Source organism: Microcaecilia unicolor, chromosome 9 (genome assembly GCF_901765095.1).
Source record: "Microcaecilia unicolor chromosome 9, aMicUni1.1, whole genome shotgun sequence".
In the NCBI taxonomy this organism is placed as follows: Eukaryota; Metazoa; Chordata; class Amphibia; order Gymnophiona; family Siphonopidae; genus Microcaecilia; species Microcaecilia unicolor.
In genome coordinates, this window is record NC_044039.1 from 61,381,397 (window position 1) to 61,407,436 (window position 26,040).

A 26,040-nucleotide genomic window follows, 5' to 3' on the forward strand; every position below is an offset into this window, starting at 1 on the left:
ACTGAGAGCAGGTGACAATTGTGAGAGTGCAGGTGAAAGGGGATCTGGGAAGGCATGAAGAAAGGGGGAGCCGGGGAATCCCAACGGGGCAGATTTCATGTGCACAACACCCACATTCAGAAAGCTGGGCTACCGGAGGCAGAGAGGTTGGCTGGGTTAAGGAAGAAGGGGAGGAACTACCAGTCCCAGAATCCTTCTCTTCCCCAACCCGGCTGTGCAAGGGTTAGGGGAGGAGATAGAAGATGGGGAGATGGTCTCTGAGGAAGGTGATGAGGGCCAGCTGGAGAGATTGGGGGCGGGGGAAGTTGAAGAGGAGGCTAAAATGGAGATTACTGAAGGACTAGGGGAGGAACAGATGGAGATTGGAGCCCTGGCTCAAACCCAAAAAGCTGCTGTAAGAAGGTGGCTAGCTGTACCTTGGAGAGACTGGTGGAAGACCGGAGGAGAGAGGCTGAGGCACTGGGGGAAATCTCTACTAAAGAGGAAACAGGTGCAGCCTGTGGGAGAGAAAGAGAGCTGGGCACAATTGAAACCCCAGCCTGAACCAGGTGGGAATAAAGCTGTGTAACCGTGCTGTAAGAAGGTGCAAGAAAGACTGTGTAAACTGTTTCATACTAAAAAGGCCTGGGCTGCAACCTACCAAGCTATTTGGTTTTCCCTCTGATAATGTACTGTTCCCTAAGTGAAGTAATCTGAGCTAAAGTGAAGTGAAGTTATATGGACTGTTTTTGAACCTGAATTTGACTGTGTTGAACCTGAATTGTGCTATGGGCTGCTAGCCTAAACAACCTGGAGTGAAGGGTGTTTGTTGATTTGAAGCGAGAAATAAAAGCTCTTACTTATAAACATTGGGCTTTGAATGTGCCTCTGTGAAAGGAACGGAGGGAGGAGGAAGTCCTGGGAGTTCACAGGGCCTGGAGCCAAGGCTCAGAGGAGCCAGATTGCTGTGGAGTGAAGGCAACAGCCGTGTGGAGGACGAAGCAGCTAAGCAGGGTCGAGCCTGGCTGGGTCCTGGATGGGTGACCCAGCTACAAAGTGGTGGCAGTGGTGGGGATTAATTGAAGACCCGCCAAGGAAGGCTTATATTTACCCTGATTCTGGTAAGCAGACTCAGAATTGGGGCAAGGATTGTGAAACGGGTGGGAGGAATCATTTACTCTCGAGTGGGGGGTATTGTGTGAAGAGCAGCACTTGGGTCTTGTATTCTGTGTTTTCCAGGGACCAGCGTGCATCTGAGATTATGGATCCAAAGGAGCTGATGGCGTTCATGGCACACCAGTTCCAGAAGCAGCAAGAACTGGCACAGAAATTCATGGAGGACTCCCTGGCAGCGTCGAGAGCCCAGCAACAACCCTTGTTGGACCTAGTACAAGAGATGGTGCGGTCTGGGAGTGCATCAAAGAGAGGGGGTCTGAGTGGAGAAGAGACCGGAGCAGTGGGAGGACGAGCCTATGGGGAACCAGTGGACCATTCGTTTGGCCCCAGCATTATCCGGAGAGGCTTTGGCGGCATTTCGGGGGCTGGCTCCATCAGAGGTAACCAACTATGATTGCCTTAAACAGGCCATTCTGGACCGGTTTGGTGTAAGTAAACAGACCTATCGCCAGCGGTTCCGGAGTTGGAGGTGGTCGGAGGGGAAACTCCGAGAGCCCTGGCCCAGAGACTAATGGACCTCGCCACAAGGTGGCTAGAGCCTGAGAAAAGGTCAGTGATGCAAATGTTACAGGAACTGGTATTGGAACAATTCTTAGTCTTTACCAGAAGTGGTAAGGGCGGATTTGGTGAGGAGGGGGTGTGAAACCTTAGAAACTGCTGTAAAAGGGATGGAATGTTATCTCAAGTCTCAATGCCTGGGGGGATCAAAGGGGCCTCCTTGCCAGCCTAAAGGCATGTTAGGGAAAGGTTCCCCGGGATATAAGGAAAAGGGCATGGGGGAAGACAGGCAGTATTATCGGTGTGGGAAGGCTGGACATGTGAGACGGGATTGTGGGGTCCGACTGGGGTTAACCTCTCATGTGCCAGTCTCAGCCGGGCGCCAATTCACTCAGTGGGTGGAGTTCGGAGGGATTGAGGTAGAGGAGCTCCTGGATTCGGGGGCTGACCAGACAATGTGTTCCCAGAGTTTGTGAGACCAGGTGAAAGAAGAGAAAAGGGAGAGGGCAGAAGGAGTAGGCTAATAAACATTCAGTGCACCCATGGGGCTACCTCGCACGATACCCCGTTCATCGGGTGCAGATTAAGAGCTCGGCAGGGGACCCATGAGGTGGAGGTGGCGGTACTACCTCAGCTGCCCCAAATTAGATTTTAGGGCGGGATTGGGCTCCTTTTGGCCAGTACCTGGGGATTCTGGACAGGGCTGGTGATGACACGGGCCCAGAGTAAGCAGGGGGGAGGGGGATAGGCCCACAGTTTCTCAGGAATTCCGTTCCAGATGGACATTTTTGGAGCCCGGGCAGGGAGAAGCCTAGCTCTAGCCAGAAGAAGCAAGCCCAGCAGCGTAGGAGAGCTGACTTGAATAAGCCATGGGGAATTTCCCCAAGACCCAGCGGGGGTGCGGGAGAAGTTTCCTTACTTCCATAAGGAGCAGGAAACGGATGCTAGCTTACGGTACGCCTGGGAGCAGGCGGGACAGGAGGGAGAGCAGTGTGGACCGCGATTCCGCGATTTCAGTGTGGACCAGGGGCTACTATTCCGTATAGCTCGGGCTCCGGGTGAAGAGGGTACCAGAAAGCAGTTAGTGGTGCCCCAGGGTTTCAGGGAGTTGGTTATGTGGCTAGCTCATGATCACCCTTTGGGGGGGCATAAGGGGGTCCAAGGGACACTTACATAGGTGCTTCTCTGTTTCTATTGGCCTGGGGCAGTGATGGGCAACCTTTTGAGCTTGGTGTGTCAAAATTCGCCAAAAAACCGAGCATAACTCGGGTGGTGTGTCACTTCGAGAAAAAAACCATAATTTCGCGATATTATAGTTTAAATAACAAAAATGTATAATTGTAATATATAACTGTATTTAATAAACCAAAACCTAATTATTTAACTTACCTGCTTAGTGACTTCTTTGTTCATCTGTCAGTCGGTTTCTTTTGTTGGTCTTGATATTATTTAACTTGTGTGGGGTGCCGTGAACTAAGATAAGTGAGGGGGAGGGGGAATTCTTTAACTAATCTGCCTATTAGTGACTTTTTTGTTGCTGAATTTCATAGGCTAAATCTTCAATTGAAGGTTGGTATTTTGTACACTTCAAGCCCAAGCAAGCGCTACTAACTTCATCTTTCAATCTGTTTCTTTTGTTGGTTTTGATATTATTTAACGTTGAGAATAAGGTTTCACAAAAGTATGTAGAGGGAAAAATTGTGAGTAAAGCCATTGCTATATTTTCAGGGTGCTAAAAGTGTCTGGTAATCGGATCCAGGCACTCCAAATTTCCTGGTAACTCAGATATTCTCTTAATAATTGCATCTTTATTCTGCATATCGTGAAATAGAACTGGTGCACATCTTAGGAGAGTTTCTTAATAAATTCTCCCTCACTGAGTGCTTTTCCATGCTGAGCTATGGAGTGAGCAATGCTCAAACTTGCAGATGTTAAATTTGTAGAACCTTTTACAAATTTAAGGATGGAATTAGATTGGCTCTTATAAAAGTGTAGCTGCCTGGAAATGTATTCCTTCCTTTCATCCTCACTTTTTTTCAAGAGCTGGGAATGATTAGTTTCAAAATGTCTATTTATATTCCACGTTCTGCTTACTATCGTTTCAGTACATAGAACGCAAAATGATCTGCCATTTTTTTCTATAATGCCATACATCTCGGTCCATGTCTCTTGAAAGGGTCGGCTACTGCTACTACCACTTCCTTTACTTAACCTTGGTTTTTTATTTTTTGGGTTCTCCATCAGGGGGGCAGTGACAGAAGATAGAATTATAGATAGCCTGTTAGCCCTGCAGGCAATTAGGGGTTAACTAGCCTAACTGACCACCTTATGTAAATTAAGACGGCTGCCGCTATTTCTAATGGCGGGAAACGGCACCCATAGCACATGCCCTCGCCTCTCCCAGCCTCCCCCTCACCTATCTCAGTAATGATGGTCAATTACAAATCCACGACACCCCAGAACAGTAGATTGGATGATGGTTGCGGGTAATGGTGATCACAGGGCCCTCAGAGATGCGTCCCCCACGGCATTCCGCTGCTCTCTGCTCCGCCGGCCGGAAGTGAGATCAAAGATCCCCTAACGGCCGTGCAGGAGCCGGGGCAGAGGGAGCAGCAGGGAGGGAGCCAATAGGAGCGCACACGGCACCCCCCTCCAGCGGGTAAACATGCACCGGGGGGGGGGGGTGATTTCACCGGGGGAGGGAGGTCACGCTCAAGGAACTCCGCTGCTTCTCCGCGTGTCACCGAAAATGGCTACGCGTGTCAGTACTGACACGCGTGTCATAGGTTCGCCATCACTGGCCTGGGGTGTACAAGGGTATTGAGCAGTTCTGCGCTGCATGTGCCCAGTGCCAAAAGGTGTCGGAGAAGGTGCCTGCCCGGGCACCCCTATGTCCTCTGCCCCGGATAGCTATCCCGATGGCCCGGGTGGCCATGGATATGATTGGCCCCATCACCAAGAGCAAGCGGGGTTTCTCATATATATTGGTGGTTGTGGATATGGCTACTAGGTATCCTTGGGCAATTCCGCTCCGTAACACCTCAGCAAAAGTCATAGCCTCCCATCTCATATGAATTTTCTGTGAGGTGGGGTTCTCCAGAGAGGTATTAACAGACAGGGGTACCAATTTTTTGTCACGTACTCTGAAACAGGTATGGGAGGCATTTGGGATCCAGCACATACATACAGCGGCCTACCACCCCCATACCAATGGGTTGGTGGAGCGCTTCAATAAGACCCTGAAAATGCTGTTAAGAAAGGGACTTGGAACCCATCATGAACAGTGGGATTTGTTACTTCCTTTTGTGTTGTATGTGTGTCAGGAAAGTGTGCAAGCCTCCCTAAAGGTCTCTCCGTTTGAGATGATGTATGGGAGAGTACCCAGGGGAGTGCTGGACATTCTAAAAGAGCAGTGGGTGCCACCCGAGGAGCAGGATAAGGAAGTTAATAGGTATTTGGTTGATCTAAAGGAGCGCTTGAGGAGGGTACAGGAGGGGGCGCAGCAGCAGCTAGCCAGAAGCCAGGTCACCCAAAAGACCTATTATGATAGGAAGAGTGCTAATCGGACATTTCAGGTGGGGCAAAAAGTGCTGGTATTGATATCTGACTCACCACATAAATTCACAAGCCAGTGGAAAGGGCCTGTAACGATAAAGAAACAGTTAGGTTCCACCACCTATGCCGTGAGACATGAGCAAGGCCGGATACAAACGTATCATGTGAACGTTCTGAAGCCCTGGCGGGAGAGAAAGGGGTTATGGAGTCAGGGGATACAGGAAGGGGAAGAAGACCTGGGGCCCCAGATTACAGAGGGGGAAACCCCAGATAGATCCAGGCCTTAGTGAACTCCAGCAGCCTAGATGAGTTTCGGGATGTGTTGACCGCTCGTCCCGGGGAGACCACTCTCATAACTCATGATATTATATCAGAACCAGGGAGAGTAGTGAGGCAGCGGCCCTATCGTCTCTCACCTCCCAAGCGGCAAGAGGTGGTCCGGCAGGTTAAGGAGATGGTATCTTTTGGGGTAATCGAGGAGTCATTCAGTCCCTGGTCAAGCCCAGTGGTGCTCGTACCAAAAGCTGATGGTACCTGGCGGTTCTGCATTGACTTCCGCCAAGTCAATGTCCTGTCCACCCCGGATGCTTACCCAATGCCCCGCATTGAGGAATTACTGGATCATCTGGGAACCGCCAGGTATCTGTCTACCCTGGACTTGACCAAGAGCTATTGGCAGATACCCCTGACGGACGGAGCACGGCCAAAAACTGCTTTTGCTACCCCAGTAGGACTTTATCAGTTTAAAAGAATGCCATTCGGGTTACACTCAGCAGCTGCGTCCTGCCAACGGTTGTTGGATCGAATATTACGTCCGCATCAGGAGTATGCGGCAGCATACTTGGATGATGTGGTCATCCATAGTGAGGACTGGGCCACCCATGTAGTCCGACTCAGAGGGGTACTGGATACGTTCCGACAGGCAGGTTTAATCTTAAACCCTCAGAAATGTCATTTCGGCCAGCGACGCGTGAAATATTTGGGGTACATGATGGGGGACGGACATATCACTCCCTTGTGCGACAAAGTGGCTAGCATTAGGGAGTTTCCGCGTCCGGGGAATAAGAAAGGGTTTAAGGCGATTTTGGGCATAGTGGGCTACTATCGGAGGTTTATTCCCCATTTCGCCTCAATAGCAGCCCCTTTAACAGATAAGTTGAAAAGTAAGAGCCCTAACACTCTTCAGTGGAATGGGGAAAGTCAAGAGGCCTTTGATAAGTTAAGGTCGATATTGTGTCAGGAGCCCTTACTAAGGGCAGTGGACTTTGATAAAACCTTCGTGCTCCAGGTGGACGCCTCTGGGGTGGGGTTGGGGGCAATGTTATCACAGCTACATGAGGGACAAGAGCATCCTCTCCTGTATCTGAGTCACAAGTTATTACCGCATGAGACGAGGTATTCCACCATTGAGAGGGAATGTTTGGCCATCAAGTGGGACATACAGGCCTGTCACTTTTATTTGGATGGCCGAGCATTTACGTTGGTGACTGACCATGCTCCTCTCAAATGGTTGGGACAAATGAAGAACAACAATGCCCATCTTACCCGGTGGTACCTGGCCCTGCAACCCTACCGCTTCCGAGTGGAGCACTGGGTGGGTCGGCTGTTAACCAATGCCGATGTCCTGTCACGGATTGCTAGTGAAGAAATAGAAATCCATAGCAATCAGTTGAGGATGGGGGTATGTGAGAGTGCGGGTGAAAGGGGATCTGGGAAGGCACGAAGAAAGGGGGAGCCGGGGAATCCCAACGGGGCAGATTTCATGTGCACAACACCCACATTCAGAAAGCTGGGCTACCGGAGGCAGAGAGGTTGGCTGGGTTAAGGAAGAAGGGGAGGAACTACCAGTCCCAGAATCCTTCTCTTCCCCACCCGGCTGTGCAAGAGTTAGGGGAGGAGATAGAAGATTGGGAGATGGTCTCTGAGGAAGGTGATGAGGGCCAGCTGGAGAGATTGGGGGCGGGGGAAGTTGAAGAGGAGGCTAAAATGGAGATTACTGAAGGACTAGGGGAGGAACAGATGGAGATTGGAGCCCTGGCTCAAACCCAAAAAGCTGCTGTAAGAAGGTGGCTAGCTGTACCTTGGAGAGACTGGTGGAAGACCGGAGGAGAGAGGCTGAGGCACTGGGGGAAATCTCTACTAAAGAGGAAACAGGTGCAGCCTGTGGGAGAGAAAGAGAGCTGGGCACAATTGAAACCCCAGCCTGAACCAGGTGGGAATAAAGCTGTGTAACCGTGCTGTAAGAAGGTGCAAGAAAGACTGTGTAAACTGTTTCATACTAAAAAGGTCTGGGCTGCAACCTACCAAGCTATTTGGTTTCCCCTCTGATAATGTACTGTTCCCTAAGTGAAGTAATCTGAGCTAAAGTGAAGTGAAGTTATATGGACTATTTTTGAACCTGAGTTTGAAGTTATATGGACTGTTTTTGAACCTGAATTTGACTGTGTTGAACCTGAATTGTGCTATGGGCTGCTAGCCTAAACAACCTGGAGTGAAGGGTGTTTTGTTGATTTGAAGCAAGAAAATAAAAGCTCTTACTTATAAACATTGGGCTTTGAATGTGCCTCTGTGAAAGGAACGGAGGGAGGGAGGGAGGGAGGGAGGAGGAAGTCCTGGGAGTTCACAGGGCCTGGAGCCAAGGCTCAGAGGAGCCAGATTGCTGTGGAGTGAAGGCAACAGTCGTGTGGAGGAAGAGGCAGCTAAGCATGGTCAAGCCTGGCTGGGTCCTGGATGGGCAACCCAGCTACACAATATATTTCTACACTAGGCAAAATCTTTTTGCCAGCTGGCCAAGCAGCAGATGGCATGTTGTAAGTTTTTGGCCAGAGGTTCTTATAATACCTTTGATGTGGCATCCAGAATCACTGTTCAGAGTATAGCTATGTGCGGACTCTCATGGCTGCATGTCTCTGACTTGGACCCTGCGGTTCAGCAGAGATTAGTGGATGCCAAGTGCTGGGGGAATAACCTTTTTGGAGAGAAGGTGGAGGAGGTCACTGACCTCATAAAAAAGCATACTGATAGCATAGATACTCTCTCCCGCCAGACGCCTTCTGCACCTCATCCAGGAGGTTTTGGGCAACAATGTGCGCCTAAGGCCCAGACGGCTCCCTAGTCAAAACAGGGGATGGGATTTTGACAGGCTCCAGCAGAGCATAGCCATCATACCAGTGACCGTTCCAGACAACCTACCAGTGATGGGGAGGCTGAGATTTTTCAAAGAAATGCAGCCCCTTGTATCTTTCAACCGGTGGGTTCTTCAATTTGTCTGTCTCAGTTATGCCCTTCATTGGCGTCAAAGACCACCAAATTGCCCTTTGAGAGCATGTTCCTTCAGCTTTCAGCACAGGGAATGTAAGTTAATTCTTCCACCCTCCCCAACCTAATAGAATGTTAGGGAGAGAAGAAGTGGAGTCCACACGAATAGATATGAGAAAATAATTTTTATTCACTTACAAAGCAAGGAAATATACTATGGTTCTTTTCTCATGGAAGAATTACAAACAAAGCTGCACACAAGTGCTTTCTCTGAGCAGTTCTTCAAAATAAGTCCAGCTTGTCCAACATATTTTATACTCTTTCTAACAGTACACAGCTCAAGCTTATCACATGCCAATCATTAGTTTCGACCACTGATCAAGATTATTAGGGAGGTCTAAAGCAACATAGCATGTTTCCACTTGCTACATCAGAGTCCATTTCGCCAGCAACCTTTTATCTTATGTCTCCAGGCCTGATAACTACAAAAAGCACCTAACCACATTCTGTGTTAAGCACCTTGCTGGAACATTTTGCTTCACGTTCCTCTTTCTGCAAGCCTGTCAGCCAGCTTGTCACAAAATGCAATCTCTGGGTCACACAGAGGCTATGCTTTTTAGATTTAGCTGTTAGCTTCAGGCCTCTTGACCTGTTTTTTGGAAGGGCCTAGATAGACCAATATTTACATATCCCCCCTCATAGGAGCCAACTTTTCAAAATTATTGGGGGTGCTAAGCCCAATGAAAATAACCCCTCCCTTGACATATACAAAGAATTTTCTCAATATTGGGGGTGTTCAAGCACCCACAGAGTCGGCTCCAATGTCCCCCCTTGAAGGTCTGCGTAAGCAAGGGCTTCACAAAAAAGGGATCTGTCATGTGAATGGCGTTGGGAAATTTCCCATTGCACATAACAGTCCAGTCCTGCTGCTGGAACCGTGGTCTGCCTGCAGGTGCATCATGTTAGTATTCCAGTCATAGGCTGTCTTAGTTTGCTAGCATACAAGTTCCCTTAGCAGAATGGGAAGTGGGTGCTTACTTTACCCGTCCTGGCCACACAACCTCCAAAGCACTAAGATAAAGGCACGAGAGGGTGTATATCTAACCTGTCGTGTAATTAGGACAAGGGCCAACAAAACAATGTGGTTATGTGGTTAAAATGTGTATCTAATGATTTCCTCGACATTAGTTGCCACTGTAGTCTTGGCACATGACAAAGAGTGGATAATGAGACTTTTCTTTAAAAATAGAAATAAAGACTTTTTTGGATTAAAAATAAGGATATTTCCGGATGTGTCAAGAGAGACCCAGAAAAGGAGACGTCAATTTCTTTTAAGTAGACCTGGAGTCCTACAATTGGGAGCATCTTTTTTTCTGCACTATCCGTGCAAATGTATAGTGAGATATCAAGCAAATAAATATATATTTTTTGAACCTATACATCTCACAGAGTTCCTGGTAACCAGGAGACTAGGAAGAGAGACTCAATAGTCCAAAAGGAAAGTGATTTCTTGTAGCTACATAGTTTAATCGTTCTTTTTTGTTAAATAATAAGTAATTTCTTAATTTCTCCATATTTGTAATTCTTGAATCGAATTTGTGGACGTGAGTAGTTAAACACTATAAGTAATGAATCTTAGTGATATGTAAGCATACTTTTTCCTTTTCATATTTCATCAATGTATGCAAATGTGTATTTAACCACTTTTCTGAACAAGCGTATTGCTTGAAATGTAAATTGAAATTATATATTTAAAAAATGTGTATCTAATGAGTAATTGGGAACCGTACCCCCCCCCCCCCCCCCCCCCCCCCCCCCGGACCTGATATAAATTGTAACTTTCAATATTTCCCATGGTTGCTGAGGAAGAGGACAAGATTAGCAAGAAGGAGATAAGGCATATCCTATAAAATTGCAGCTAAGTAATAACAGCCTAACACCAGCAAAGCATAATAAACCTAAAAATAATATGTCTTATAATAAATCTAAAGTTAATATGTCTTATAGTAAAAGAAAGTATATTTTGGTACGTAACGTTTCATGCAGGGCAAAAGCTTGCCCTGTAGGCCTTATTTCTTACTACGAGCAGTTTCAGTTATATATTTTGGCAAGGTATTTCAGCAACGGCTTACATATTGTTCAATGGGTTACATATTATCCTAAAAGCAGTCTTATACAGCAGCATTCATGTCATGTTTTCATATTCATCACTAATGTTACGGTCTATGTCGTCATAGAGTCCAGCTTCAGCATTGCGGTTATAATAAATAAAATTAATCCAGTCAACATTTTTATTAATAGTCACCCACCAGAAAATAGACTCAAATCCCACAGCAATTTGGCTACAGGCTTTATACACCAATAGCATCCAGGTAAACTGCTTCATCAAAGGATCCGGGAATTTCCCTCTTTTTCCCGGATCTTTTCACGGCTGGGGGAAGGTTTGTCAATATGTTGTGGGGCAATAGCAGTAGGGATTATCAATTGGGCACACTGTCCTTGCCATTTACGGGATAGGGTCGGATATAGGGTTCTATTCCCGCAATACCACCACACATCTGCTCGAGAGCGTGTGAAATCAGAAAAATCCAGATTGCCACTAGATGTGATGGTGGTGTTGCATGATGATAGATTTCTCAATCAATAGGGGTTAGTAACCTTCTTTCTGCGGATGCGGGTTTCGAATCTAGTTCCTGGTACAGGTGGCTTAAATCTTGGGGGTACCTTCTCACTGCCTTTGGGTGTCTCTGGAAATAAAAAGCTGAGGGATAGACAGGATAGATCATTAGTTTTGGTATCTTGGAGTAATTTTAACATGCACACAGCTCCATTATAATCATTAAGAAAATGTAAGGAAAAAGGGATGACTAATGGTTCTGGGCGAGCAAAAGCATATACATAGCAATCAGTGACATTCAAACTATTAGTAGTATATTGTACCCAGTCTAACCACAGATCTATATCACTGTAGCCTATCTCTGTGGCAAACGTTTCGCTGAGATCAGTGATATTTATTATTATTATTTGTATAGCACTACCAGACGCACACAGCGCTGAACATCTGACACAGAGAGACAGTCCCTTCTCGATAGAGCTTACAATCTAAAAATACAGACAGACAAGACAATTAAGGGCGAGGAAAGTACTGGGTGAGAAGGAACAAGGATAGGGGAATTGAGTAGTGGTTTGGGGCCAAAAGCAATGGTGAAAAGGATGGTTTTCAGCATAGATTTGAAAACAGGTAGAGATGGAGCTAGGCGTACAGGCTCAGGAGGTCCATTCCAGGCATAAGGTGCCACGAGGGAAAAGGAATGAAGCCTGGAATTAGCAGTGGAGGAGAAGGGGGACGACAAGAGAAATTTGTCCAACGAGCAGAAATTACGGGGAGGAATGTAGGGAGAGATGAGAGAGGAGAGGTAATGGGGGGGCTGCAGAATGGATGCATTTAAAGGTCAGTAAGAGAAGTTTGAACTGTACGCGGAAGCGGACAAGGAGCCAGTGAAGTGACTTGAGGAGTGGGCTAGTGTGGGTAAAATGATTTTGGCGGAAAATAAGTTGTGCCGCAGAATTTTGGACAGACTGGAGAGGAGAGAGATGGCTGAGCGGAAGACCAGTGAGAAGCAAATTGCAATAATTCAAGCGAGAGGTGACAAGGGTTTGGATAAGGGTTCTGCTAGTGTATTCAGAAAGGAAGGGTCGAATTTTGCTAATGTTGTAGACAAAGAAACGACAGGTTTTGGCCGTCTGCTGGATGTTAGCGGAAAAGGAGAGGGAGGAATCAAAGATGACTCCTAGGTTGCGAGCAGATGAGATAGGGAGGATGAGGGTGCCATCTACTGAAATAGAGAATGGGGGGAGGGGCGATGTAGGCTTGGGGGAAAGACAATAAGCTCAGTTTTGGCCATGTTCAGTTTCAGGTGGTGGTGTGACATCCAGGCAGCTATGTTGGTCAAGCAGGCTGAAACTTTGGCCTGGGTTTCAGCAGTAATGTCAGGTGTGGAGAGGTAGAGCTGAGTGTCGTCGGCATAAAGATGGTACTGGAAACCATGAGATGAGATCAGAGAGCCCAGGGAAGAAGTGTAAATGGACAAAAGAAGGGGGCCAAGGACAGATCCCTGAAGAACTCCAACTGAGAGTGGGACAGGGGTGGAGGATGATCCACCAGAATATACTCTGGATTTCATGGCTCTGTTCTTTCCTAGTTCTCCTCTTATCTCTCCCACCGTACCTTCATACAAGGACAGTGTGGCAAGAAGAAGACTATGATTGACAGTGTCAAAAGCAGTGGATAGATCGAGCAGGATATGGATGGAGTAATGGCCTTTGGATTTGGCGAGGAATAGATCATTATAGACTAGTGGCGTTCCTGGGAGGGGCTGGCACCCGGGGCGGATCGCCGATGCGCCCCGCTCCCCGGGTGCAGCGCCCCCCCCCCCCCCCCCCCCGATGCAGCGCGGACCCCCCAGGCGAAAGGCCACCCCTGCGAAGGAACCCCCCCACCGGGTGCATGCCGCTGTTCCGGGGCAGAGAAGAAGCATGGACCAACGGAGGACAGGCGCACACGGCACCCCCCCAGTGGCGTGCACCCGGGGCGGACCGCCCCCCCCCCCCCCCCCTAGGAACGCCACTGTTACAGACTTTAGTGAGTGCTGTTTCAGTCGAATGTAGAGGGTGAAACCCGGATTGAAGCGGATCAAGGATGGCATGAGAGGAGATGTCGCGTTCTCGAGGGCCTTGGCATTCTGTCAGGTCCTCGAGGCAGGACGAGTTCGTGAGCCCTTGGGCCACTGCCGAGGAGCGGCAGCGGCAGGCAAGACCACCTCGGGCCTGGAAACACAGAAGAGCAGGACTGGAACTCTGGACTGGAGTAGTACAAGGCAGGCAACTAGAACAGATGAGACAGGAACAGCTTCACCTGCACCTAGCCACCGTTCCTCCGGAGTTGAGCTTTAAAGTGCAGGTGGCCGGCAGGACTTGCAGGATAAGGCAGGAACTGAAGATCCACAGGACCCACCCTGGGTCTGGGATACACGAGGGCGACAGGGCACGGAACTAGACTCAGACAGTGTGCTGCTGCACAGCCACTAGCAAGACCCAGAAGACAGACCAAGGAACACAAGGCGTACAGAAGGTAGCAGGAGCAAGGACTAGGGCAGCAACACACTAGGCAGAACGGGGATCTGGGAGTACCCATAGGGTACACCCTCTAGCTAGGTGGAGACAGGATACAGGAATAATCACCCAGGAAAACACACTAGCCAGACAGATACAGGATTCAGGATATACCCTCAGGATATACAAGCAGGGTAGGCACACAGGCTAGGCAAGGCAGGGTTCAGGGTAAAGAGAGCAAACCAGGAATAACAGGCCAAGGGTCTTGGGCAGGCAGCACAGCAAACAGAGTAACCAGGAAGAACAGGCCAAGGGTCTGAAGCCACAGCCGTTCCACACACTGACTGGGGAACCCACAAAGGCTGAGGCTTCGCATACAGACAGAGAACAAACCCGGACAAAGGCATCACCCCAACCCAAGGTAAGCCAGGAACAGAGGCTTCACCCCAACACAGGGTAAGCCTGGAGCAGAGGCTTCACCCCAAACACAGGGTAAGCCAGGAACAGAGGCTTCACCCCAAACACAGGGTAAGCCAGGAAGGACCCGCAGTCCACAGACAGACAGTGGCAGGGAAGACCCCCCACGGAAGGCCAACAGAGACACAGACACAGAAAGAAACTGGGCTGGAACCCAGAGAGAGGCTAAGCAGTAGTGCAGCAGACACTTACTAACCTGACCTGGCCTAAGAGCATAACACTTATGCAAAAGGCCCTGACTGCAAGCACAGCACTTCCTTATGAAGGCTCTCACTGATGAGTCACCAGCAGCAGGACAGAAGCAGGAAGTACACTGACCCCAAAGAGAGGCTTGACACACATAGGAAGTGAGCCCACAGGAAAGACAAGCAGGAGCCATCTTGGAAGCTGGCAAAGAGCTGGTGGCAGCCATCTTAGATGCTGGCTCCCCAGAGAGGCATAGCACACACAGGTGAGGTCTAGTGAAGTAATCAGCACACAGAGCCAGAGACAAGACTAACACAAAGACAGGCAGAAGCCAGCAGAGCTGCTGACCCCCAGAAAGAAGGTAAGGCTGAGGGTGGTCACGGCCACAGACGTGACAGGAGAGAACATTTTAATTGGGACTTTAGTTTCTTCGGAGGCTTTAGGCACCAAGGGGTTCTTAGAATCTACTTCAGGTATTAAGGGGCTGGTTGCAGGTTTAGCCTTTGAGGGTTCAATGGTCAGGATCCTAAAGTGGGCCATAGGGTCTGTATTAGTGGTGTCTATTCCAATAACATAGGTACGATTAATTTCTCTATCTCTATCGGCCTTGTCATGATCAATCAGGTGGGTGGGCAACTGGTGTGACTTCTGATAATCAAGGGGGGTCTACTATGGTATGTCAGGAGAAATAATGGTGGTAAGCCAGGGAGAACTTATGGTGGTGGTGTACCTGCGCTCCAAGAAAATATTGGTGGTATGGCACCTGTGCACCAGGAGGATGAGTTTTCTATCCTGATAAGTTTAAATGGTTCAATGATTCTATTTCCCCTCTTTCAGAGGAGGTATAGGGGCCAAGTCCCTCCCAGTGTCTCACTTGTGACTAACCAGAATGTTACTAGTTCCCCAGTACTGGGTTGAGGCAATACCCTGTTCTATTCGTATGGTGGCGCTTCCATCAGGCAAGTTTTCTTCGGATATGATGGAGGTGCCGGGCCCCGTTGTCCAGTAGTCTAATAAGGGCACACATAAAATCTCAAACCTGGTTTGAGCATCCCAGTTGGGGTTATCATCGGGACCAGGATCCCAGCCTAATGTGTGGGACATATGGTACGTTTCAGTTTCTAGTCAGGTACTCCAAATACAAATCTTTTAAGCAACAGCAGCATTATTAATGCTAATATAGTTGCATCTATACCCAATAGCAGAGCAATAATAATTCAAATGTATAATGCTACCAACAACAAAGATACATCAGGAGCAGACAATCTCGCGAGATACTTCAATGAGAAAATCGTACAATTGCGACTTAAAATACCTGTCAGTACCATCGATTATGCCATACTCCTTGATTGTCTAGACCCAGACCCTGGTGTATACCCAGCAGACAGAACCTGGACCAACTTTGAGATATTATCGGAGGATCTCATCTCCCAAACGCTCAAAAGATTCACCAAATCTCATTGCAAACTAGACATCTGCCCAAACAACCTTATGACATCTGCCCCTCAACAATTTATAACAGACCTAACGAATCACGTGAACTATATGTTACAAAATGGACTTTGGGTATGGGGGTGAGTAGGATGTTTCCTTTCTCCTTCGGGAAAAGTGCTAGTGAACTAACCAACTACAGACCAGTAGCATCCATTCCCTTAATAACCAAACTAACGGAAGGGATGGTGACCAAACAACTCACAAACTACTTAAACAAATTCTCAATACTACACGACTCCCAGTCAGGTTTTCGGTCTAACCATAGCACCGAAACAGTACTAGTTACTCTCATGAATAAGTTCAAACAAACGATTGCAACTGGCAAGAATATACTACTTCTGCAATTTGACATGTCTAGCGCCTTTGACATGGTTGATCATGGTATACTACTACATATCCTCGAGTACTTCGGAATTGGAGGCAACGTTCTCAATTGGTTCAAGGGGTTCCTTACCACACGATCATACCAAGTGACATCTAATTCGACTCCACCCCTCCATCCATGTTCATCTCACTTCCTCTCTTCCCTCCCCTCCATCCATGTCCAGCATTTTTCCTCTCTCCCCTCCATCCATGTGCATCTCCTCCTGTCTTCCCTGCCCTCTGTCCATGTCCAGCATTTCTCCTCTCTCCCCTCCATCCATGTACATCTCCTCCTGTCTTCCCTCCCCTCCATCCATGTCCAGCATTTCTCCTCTCTCCCTGCCATCCATGTACATTTTCTCCTGTCCTCCCTTCCCTCCATCCATGTCCAGCATTTCTCCTCTCCCCTCCATGTGCATCTGCTTCCTGTCTTTCCTCCACTCCATGTCCAGCATTTCTCCTCTCTCCCCCCACCTCCGTCCATGTGCATCTCCTTCCTGTCTTTCCTCTCTTCCATCCATGTCCAGCATTTCTCCTGCCCTCCCCTGCATCCATGTACAGCAACTCTCCTCTCTCCCCTGCCCCCTGCCCTGCATCCATGTTCAGCGATTTCTCCCCTCTTCCCTGCCCCCTGCCCTGCATCCATGTTCAGCATCCATGTTCAGCAATTTCTCCCCTCTTTCCTGCCCTCCCCTGCATCCATGTTCAGTGATTTCTCCCCTCTTCCGTGCCCTCCCCTGCCCTGCATCCATGTTCAGTGATTTATCCCCTTTTCCCTGCCCCCTGCCCTCCCCTGCATCCTTGTTCAGCGATTTCTCCCCTATTCCCTGCCCTACCCTGCATCCATGTTCAGCGATTTCTCCCCTCTTCCCTGCCCCCTCTCCTGCATCCATGTTTAGTGATTTCTCCCCTCTTCCCTGCCCTGTATCCATGTTCAGCGATTTCGCCCCTCTTATTTTTTTATTTATTACATTTGTACCCCGCGCTTTCCCACACAATGCAGGCTCAATGCGGCTTACATAGTAATTTGCAATACAAAGTTATAGAATAGAACTGTTCTCACCAATCCCTTAGATGTAGAGTTCCCCAGGGTTCACTCTTGGCCCCCTTTATTTAACATCTGCCTTAGTCCTTTGGCTACACTAATTCAAACATGCACCTCAGAAGGAGGACCTAGGATAAGACCCCACAGACTCCCTCAAGAGGCTCCAATATACTGGGAATTTAGAACCCAACACTACCACAATAGTATGCTGGATGGAGAAGAGCCACTGCACATCTGATTTAAAGCCCCTAAATGGCCATTTGAGCTCCACAGAAGCAGTTTGAGAGTTCCTTCCCAAATGCTAACAGAAAACCTGCAAGACCCCTTTGCCATGTCCCAAAACTGGCTTCCTCCTGTGCACAAGCCAAACAGAACACAATGGCCAGTGCGTAAAATGGCGCTGGTCTGAGTGGCATGACATTTGGGGAAACCACAGACACTGCCTTCCTTGTAGCCTAGTTACATTGGACATACTTTTGCTGACAGCCATAAGATGGGCATCTCCCTACCCCCACTAACCTGTCAGCTCCCTGCTGTACTCAGAGCAAAAACACACATGTGCTTCCTACAAGCTCTTCTCTGGTGTCAGTTGAGACTATGTGCTGCAGACTGCCCAGAGCTCCTTGAACTTGCCTTACCCAGAGATTCCCCCCCCCCCCCCAAACTCCTCCATCTTTCTCCAGGCATCCCCCCTGCCAAAAGCTTCTTATTTCTTTTTTGCTTAGAAAAAGCTTTATTCCCCCAAGCTCTTTCAGAGCTAATCCCGAGAGAACAGCTATTAAGTAGGAAAGGAAATGTTGGTGGTGGGGGGTGGGAGATGGCAGTAGGGGTTCTCAACTCATTGCAGAGGCCCTATGGGACCACTGCCAGCCAATGCCTCACCAAGCCTTGGGGCCCTCCTCTTGAATTAGGGCAAAAGGTACACAGAACTCAACCATGGGGCTCCAGGCTGTAAACTCTGCCCCTCAAAGTTGGGTGCATCGAAGAAAAAGAACCCTGTTACCTTGGTATATTTGCACCATCTGCTACAAAGAGAAATACTGAAGAGTTTCAGAGCTGCACTACTCTTTATACTGATGAGACCACTGGAAATCTATGTTCTCTGCCTCTGACAATTGGGAAGCACAACCTACTTGTCTGTACTGATCTAGCAAGAAAAAAGTAACTTACAAATCAAGCAGCCCATTTCAAAGATTGCACCTTTCCCCCATCCAACACTGTACCCCACCTTAGTGAATAAACAAAACGTTTTAATGACATTTCAGTACTTATGGGTAAAAAAATCTATCAAATATAATTCCCACGAAACCTACTCTGATAAAATCTATAAGCAAAAAAACCAACAACCAGAGAAAAAATGATGGTACAATTTGAGAGGATTGACCCAACTAAATTCTTTAAAGAAAAAATGATAAAGATAGAAAAAATGAAAAAGTACTGAAAAAAGGTTTTTTGAAATGGAGAAGTTCTCAAAGTATTAACTCACCCAAGCGAAGCGAAAGTATCGCCTCTAAGGGTGGACAAGTTTCTCAATCCGAACAACTCTGATAAATCTATATATATAAAAGGCACCACCAGCGTTCTAATGAAGCCTCACTTCCGTTTTGCATGGTGGTGTAGATATCCGGTTTCACGAATCACAGGCAGGAGTAAGGAGTAGGGAAACACGCTCCTCTCCTGCTGACTCTGTTGCCCGGGTTGCTCCCCTCCCCCCCCCCCTCCCCGCTGTATCGTCGGGGCATGGCTGAGGATCTCAAAGCACAGAACACCCTTCCTCCCCCTTACTTCTTCCCTCCCTCCCCTTACATTTGCATTTAAAACAACACCAGGGGCTTGCAACTCTGCCTCTCTCTGCTTATTCTCTCCCTCCGCCGAGAACTAGCATTAAACTGACCTTTTGAGTGGAAATTGGACTCACTCAAACATAGCCAGCAAGCTGCAATCTGCTGCTCTCCTGCTGACTCTGTTGCCCGGCCTGCTCCCCTCCCTCCGCTGTCCCGCCAGACCATGGCTGAGGATCTCAGAGCACTGAACCCCCTTCCTCTCAGTTGCAATGTCAGAGAAAATGAGTGCAGGGAAGGTCAACCGCTCCCTCCCTCCCTTTACATTTAAAGCAACACCAGGGACTTGCATCTCTGCCTCTCTCTGCTTATTCTCTCCCTTCCCCGGACAACTAGCATTAAATAGCCCTTGCAAGTGGAAACCGTAAAACTGGTGTACAGAGAAATGGGAGTTACTTGATGCTTTTCTTGACAACAGACCTCTTCTGTATGCCCTATTTCCAGACTGCTGCTGCTGCCAGTTACATACAAAGCGCAGGACTCAGACAGGCTTGCCACTTTCAGAAGCCAACAACACTCTTTCTACACATTTACTCTGCAGGGGAGAGGAGAATCGATGGATGGCAAAAAGGGGGACAGGGGATAGAGGAGAATCGCTGGGTAACTGGAGGGGGCGCAGGGGAGACAGGAGAATAGCTGGGTGGATGGAGGGGGAGGGGGCAGGGGAGAGATAACAATCACACACACATTCACTCTCACAGACACACTCACACCCAGACTCAATCTCTCTCTCACACACATACACACACGGTGCTGCCAACCACGCAGAGGGAGGGAGAGGCAGGGGGTCCTGAGACCACAAGGGAGGGGAACACAGAGGGGGAGGGGGTCCTGAGACCTGTGAGGGGGGGAGGGGGTCCTGAGGGGACAGGCATCTCTGTCACACACACACACTCTCCCAGTGTCTTCCTCTCTCTCACTCTCACACTATGTCTCACACTGTATCACATTCACTCTCTATGTGTCACACAGTCACTCACACACACACACACACACACACACATACACTCTCGGTCTCATACACTCTCTCGGTCTCACAGAGAGTCTGTGTATTGCACACACACTCTCTCACACACAGTGTATCTGTGTGAAATACACTCTCTCACGCTCACTGTGTCTCACATACTCATTCAAACAAACACACTGTCATCCTCACACACATACTCTCTCACAGACACACTTGCACCCAGACTCACTCTCTGTCACAGACACACAATCGCACATTCACTCGCTCTCTCACACAGTCACTCCCACACACACTCTCACAAACATACACACTCCGAGACCAAGCTTGCTAGCGCCCGTTTCATTTGTGTCAGAAACAGGCCTTTTTCACCCTACACCCCCTCTCCCAAGCCGCCACCGCTCCCCCCTCTCCCTCCGCCCAGCAACTTTCCCTCCAGTCCCGTCCACACACACACCCAACAGACCTGCCGTGCCGCTCTGATCTCTGCCCGAAGCTGCAGTACCGGACCAACAAAAACAACATCAGCTTCCTGTAAACAGCTCTGCAGCCGCTCCTCTCGCCTCACGTCGCTCCTACAGGGTCCTTCTCCAGGGGCACTGATGTCCAGGCGCGAGGACCGGCTGCACAGCCAACTGCCAGTCCTGATGGCCTCCTGCAGTGCCTCGCCTGCTTCGTTAAAATACCTAATGCTGATTTTGGACCGCCGCACCGCCTCTGTGGATGGAGACAGTTGCTGGCCGCATGGAGAGGGGGGAGCAGCGGCGGCGACTTGGTGAGGGCAAGGAGGACAGTGGCAGCGCAGACATCGGAGGAGGGGGGGAAGCGGTGCTAGCGCCCGTTTCATTCCTCTCTGAAACGGGCCTTTCACACTAGTTTTTTATATTCTTTGAACATCACCTGTGCTCTTTATGTTTTAAATAGTGAATACCCAATACCAGGAAAAAATTATACTCATTAAATAGTGAGGTCAATCCTATCACTTCCACCGTTGACCTCATGCACTACAACTCAAAAACTCTCTAGTTCAGTTTCACTACTGTCTATCAAAAGCTAAGAAGTGGTAAGAAATGATAAGATGTTACTGGGACATACCTGTAGTCTACTGGGCTATAAGAATAGTTCCTCAACTGCCCCAGTTTCTAATTGTATTACTATTATTAAATTCAAAAAGAATTCTCTTAAGGTTACACAAGTAACCAATGTATGTAATGACCTATACTAATTACATTCACCTGCTTGATACTATCTTAAAGCTGACTACCATAAAGAAAAAAAAGCCAACAGGTGAATTGGTCTACAGGCTCCTCTCAAAGTATGTTATTCAATATCATAGTAGAATTATAGTAACATGTTATACACTTCTAAGCAAACACTTATTATATGCTAAATTTCAAAGCTAACAGATAATGTTCTCTTTAAATCATCTAGACAGCAATCATAAACCAGCAATCATAAAAAGGCATGCATACAAACTGTGAATAGTGAAAATAGAGAAATTCAAGGCTTGGTTTCCTAAATGAAACAGTATTAGAAGAAGTGCATTGTCTGAACATGCAGTGTCTTCAGAACAGTAAATATTTTTACATTATATTTTTTTTCTTCTCTTGTTACTAGCCATAATCTTGAAGTTACCACTTGAATTCTTATGTCTGAACAAGTATATAGTTGTTAACTGTATGATGCTAGCGTTTTTGAAGGATCTAAAATAGAACTAGTAGCTTTCTTTTACAGTTTCACTTTTTGATAGGAGTTAGTGTATCTGGGTTTTAAAAAAAGGTTTGGATAAGTTCTTGGAGAAAAAGTCCATAAACTGCTATTAGATATGGGGAAGCCATGTCTCAGATTCTGTCAGTGCTGACTGTCCACAGGACTCTCCTTTGGTACTTGGAAGTCACTAATTCTTTTCATTTGTCAGATAATTATTTTGTTCCACGGGATTTCCAATCACACATTGCACATCAGATTAAGATGGCTATTGAGTCAGCCAGATCTCAAGCTATGTTTTGGGACAAAGTGAGAGATTCCTGAGGATATTTGTAGGGGAGTAATATGGTCTTCTGCATTCGTTTGTCAAACATTACAGTCTTGATTATTATTATTATTATTATTATAAAAAATGTTATATACCACACAATCCAAAAGTTCTCAGCGGTGTACAAATATACAAGCAAGACAATGCCTTTGGCAGGGCATTCTTATCCCTGGGATTGGTAGCATGGAATATTGCTACTGTTTGGGATTTTGCCAGGTACTTGTGACCTGGAATTGGCCACTGTTGGAAACTATGCCAGCATCCTTTTCCTCCCGGATAGTGTCATGGTGCTCTGCCCAGATATAACAATTCTTATGTTCTTAGGCAATTAAGGGTGTAAATTTGCATTTTCAAAATTGCACAGGTTCTCTTCCTCAGAAAATGTACACACAGAAAAAGCAGGTTCAAATTTGAATATCTTTTCCTAAGGCAATTTTCAAAGGGAAGATGTGCAAAAATACTCATAAGACTTTGCACCAGTACACAAAAATATTGTCCTGTAAGTGTCTTATCAGTTTGGGAGAAAATAAAATCTCACTAAAGGACAGTTTGTAAAACTGTGTGGGAGGTGCAAAGTCTGGGAGTAGTTTTACTTGTACATGTGGTACCAGTTTTCAGAGAGAAAGTACTTGCATATTTTTTCTCTGAAAATTGCCAAGAATAATGTAACCACAGAGATTTGTGCCTATTTTATCTGTGAGTACTTTTTCTGGACAAAACAAGAGGCATGGCTTTGAAAATAGCTGTGACCTAACCCAACCGAAGAAGGTCTCAACAAAGATTAGGGGAAAGGTAGCTTTGTTGTAGAGCAATATGCATACATTTATACACATTCAAGGTGAGAAATTTTCTGGCAGTTAATGTACTTTTGAAAATTGCTTCTTTATAATCTGCTATATTAATCTAAAATAGGAGTGGAGGAGTAGCCTAGTGGTTAGTGCAGCAGGCTTAGATTAATATAGCAGATTAATATACCACCATTCTGTGGTGTATTAGTGGTATATAAAGTGGTGTATATATATTATAATATATACACCACTTTGATTGTAACCACAGAATGGTGGTATATCAAGACCCATCCCCTTTCCCTAGTCCTCTTGGAAACAATGAGATTGACTTTCTTTTCATGAAAAATGTAAGCTCATCTTTGTCAATGTTGAGTTTTTAAAATGTTTTTCTTTTCCCCATTAATGACACTCCTTCCCTTGTTTCTTTTCCCTCCCCTAAAGGAAAGTTTTAATGAGGCTGAAGAAGTTTATCATACTGGCATAGAAAACTGTCCCGAGAACTCTGACTTACATAACAACTATGGTGTGTTCTTAGTTGATACTGGTGAGTTGCATGCTGTGTTGAGAATGAAGGACTCTATTTTCAAAAGAATTATGTCTAAATTTCCTATAGTGTGCCAGAATTGTTAAAGAAAAACCAACTTTGAAGAAAATAATGTATTATGCCAGATATTCTAAAAAAAAAAAAAAAAAAGATAGTCTACAATATATCAGTCAAAACAAAAACAGGACCATGATGCTAACATCACCATTGTTATAGAGGTGTCATTTATTTTCATTTGTGCAAAGGCATAGAAGGACAACTTTCTAGGCTTTAAAAGCATTGGAGCAAACTACTGTCCAAACATGTCATTGTTTATAATCCTGTACCTCTAAACTATATCACTCAACATTTGTGTGCATTACTGTCCCAGAACAATTGTTCAGTGTTCCAAAATACCTAATCAGTTGTGCAAAAATCAAATGTCTTAAGACATCAGTATGTCCATTAATCATTCCACTGCTTCTGCTGTAGTGCTATGGTCTTAGGTTAATAAGTTGCCATTCCAAATACTCTATCCCAGGAATGCATGCATACCAAAAGCAAAAAACCCTCACAAAAAGTGGCAAGAACACGGGGTGGATAAAATCAACAAAAACAAAGAGTGGAAACTAGATCGGGCTCTTAAAAAAACAGACTTGGGATGCCAAAGTAAAGTTATAGGTGTTTATTTTACCTGATACAACACGGTACCATGTTACGACACATGCGTGCCTTCCTCAAGTGTCTATACAAATAAAAACAAATGTATGATAAGACGAATACATAAATAAAAAATCTTAAAATAGTACATAGTAATAAAACAAATAAGAAATATAATCAACTTGGAAAAATTATAAATGAAATACAGATTAAGATTGAATGCTGATGTATAATAAGACAAATACACAAATAATCTTAAAATCATACATACTGATCAAACGAGCATATAAAAAATATGAAAAAATTATATATGCAAAAAATAGAATTAAATTAGAAATATGATGAGTGAAATGGAAATTGATTACTGAAGACAAGGTTAAACAATAATTGCATGGTTTTTTTTGGAATAACAAAAAAGGAATGATATGTATATGGTTAAAAACCAATGAACAAACCTTAATATGTATGCTTGACAATCACATTAGTCCTTGACAATGCGTCTGGTAAAACAAACATGAGCTGGTCTGAAAAAAGAAAGTAGGGAATAAAACCTAACTTACTTATTACATTTGTATGGTGTGGTATGAAAATGTGAGTGGAATGTGGAATGTGAAGGTGGTGAAACAGATAAAAATTAAAAATTAATAATGCCAAAGTGATGATGAAAAATGAGGGAATATACCATCCTTCATTGGGAAAACGAGATTGTTTATATCTGTAATTATGTGGTAGTGAGTATGAATAGAATAACCAAAAAAGGTACAATGGTGAATGAAAAAACTGCTACTGTCAGTGTGGCAATCTTGAGCCGCTGCTTACAGATGTATAAATAAAAATCCACCACAATCGGTGCAAAGGAATTAATAGCAACATACTGTAAAAAACAAGGACACCAAGAGCTATTGGATATATGGTAAATGAGACACTCTAAAACATGGTTGGAAAAGAGCAGAGCAATTCAATGTGCTTCACTGTGTAACTGAGCTAAAAAAAAGTCTATCTGGAAGTATGTAATGATAATAAGTTTTAAAAATCATTTGAAATTTGCAGCTGCCCACAGACGGCATGGACATAAAAGCGTGGTGAAAGTAATTCCAGTGGTCCAGTTGTCACTGGATGGCATAATATGGAGCACTTAAAAGCACTGTAAAACTTGCCTATATGGCTGCCCGAATCATAATAAGAAAACAATGAGAAGCATTTGAAGTAAAAGTATGAGTATGAATGATTGAAAAAGGTTGCTTGCATGCTACAATGAGGAAAAACAATTTAGAAAAATGATAATTTTAAAATCGCTAGCCTAGTACTGTGAAGGAAAATGAAAATGATTTAACAATTTAGTATTGATATAAATAAAAATGAAAATAAAACATGTCACATCAAGTGCATGTGTATATCAGAATGACAACCTGCCTCTATGATGAAATACTGGTGATGAAATGAAAAGAAAGTTCTAAACGGCTTCTCACGTGCATGGCTTGTAAAATAACGCCGTCATATTAAAAGAAGTGCAACTAGTGAACAAAGAACTATTAACACCGTCATATTAAAGTGCAACTAGTAAAAAAAGAACTATGTTACCTTTAAAAAGACCATTGGTAATGTTGAGTACCTATATGTATAAATATCCTGCTATATGTTTGTTGAGCAATAAAAAAGATTTAAAAAAAAGACCATTGATAAAAGAAACAATTGGTGAATATCATGTAAAATGCCGTTATAAGTACATAAGGGAAATGGGACTTGATATACCGCCTTTCTGAGGTTTTTGCAACTACATTCAAAGTGGTTTACATATATTCAGGTACTTATTTTGTACCAGGGGCAATGGAGGGTTAAGTGACTTGCCCAGAGTCACAAGGAGCTGCAGTAGGAATTGAACTCAGTTCCCCAGAATCAAAGTCCAGTGCACTAACCATTAGGCTACTCCTCCACTCCATAAGTAATGCCATACTGGGAAAAGACCAAAGGTCCATCGAGCCCAGCATACTGTCCCCCGATAGCGGCCAATCCAGGTCAAGGGCATCTGACCAGCTACCCAAACGTACAAACATTTTATACATGTTATTCCCGAAATTGTGGATTT

At 45.8% G+C, this 26,040-nt stretch overlaps 1 protein-coding gene across 1 annotated transcript in view; it reads left to right on the top strand.

Moving 5' to 3' along the window:
- The window catches only part of TMTC1 (transmembrane O-mannosyltransferase targeting cadherins 1), a 1,359,696-nt gene that overhangs the window by 1,070,538 nt on the left and 263,118 nt on the right, over positions 1–26,040 (top strand). The window contains 1 exon segment of the mRNA XM_030213674.1: positions 23,213–23,315. Within this exon segment, the coding sequence (XP_030069534.1) occupies positions 23,213–23,315 (103 nt within the window).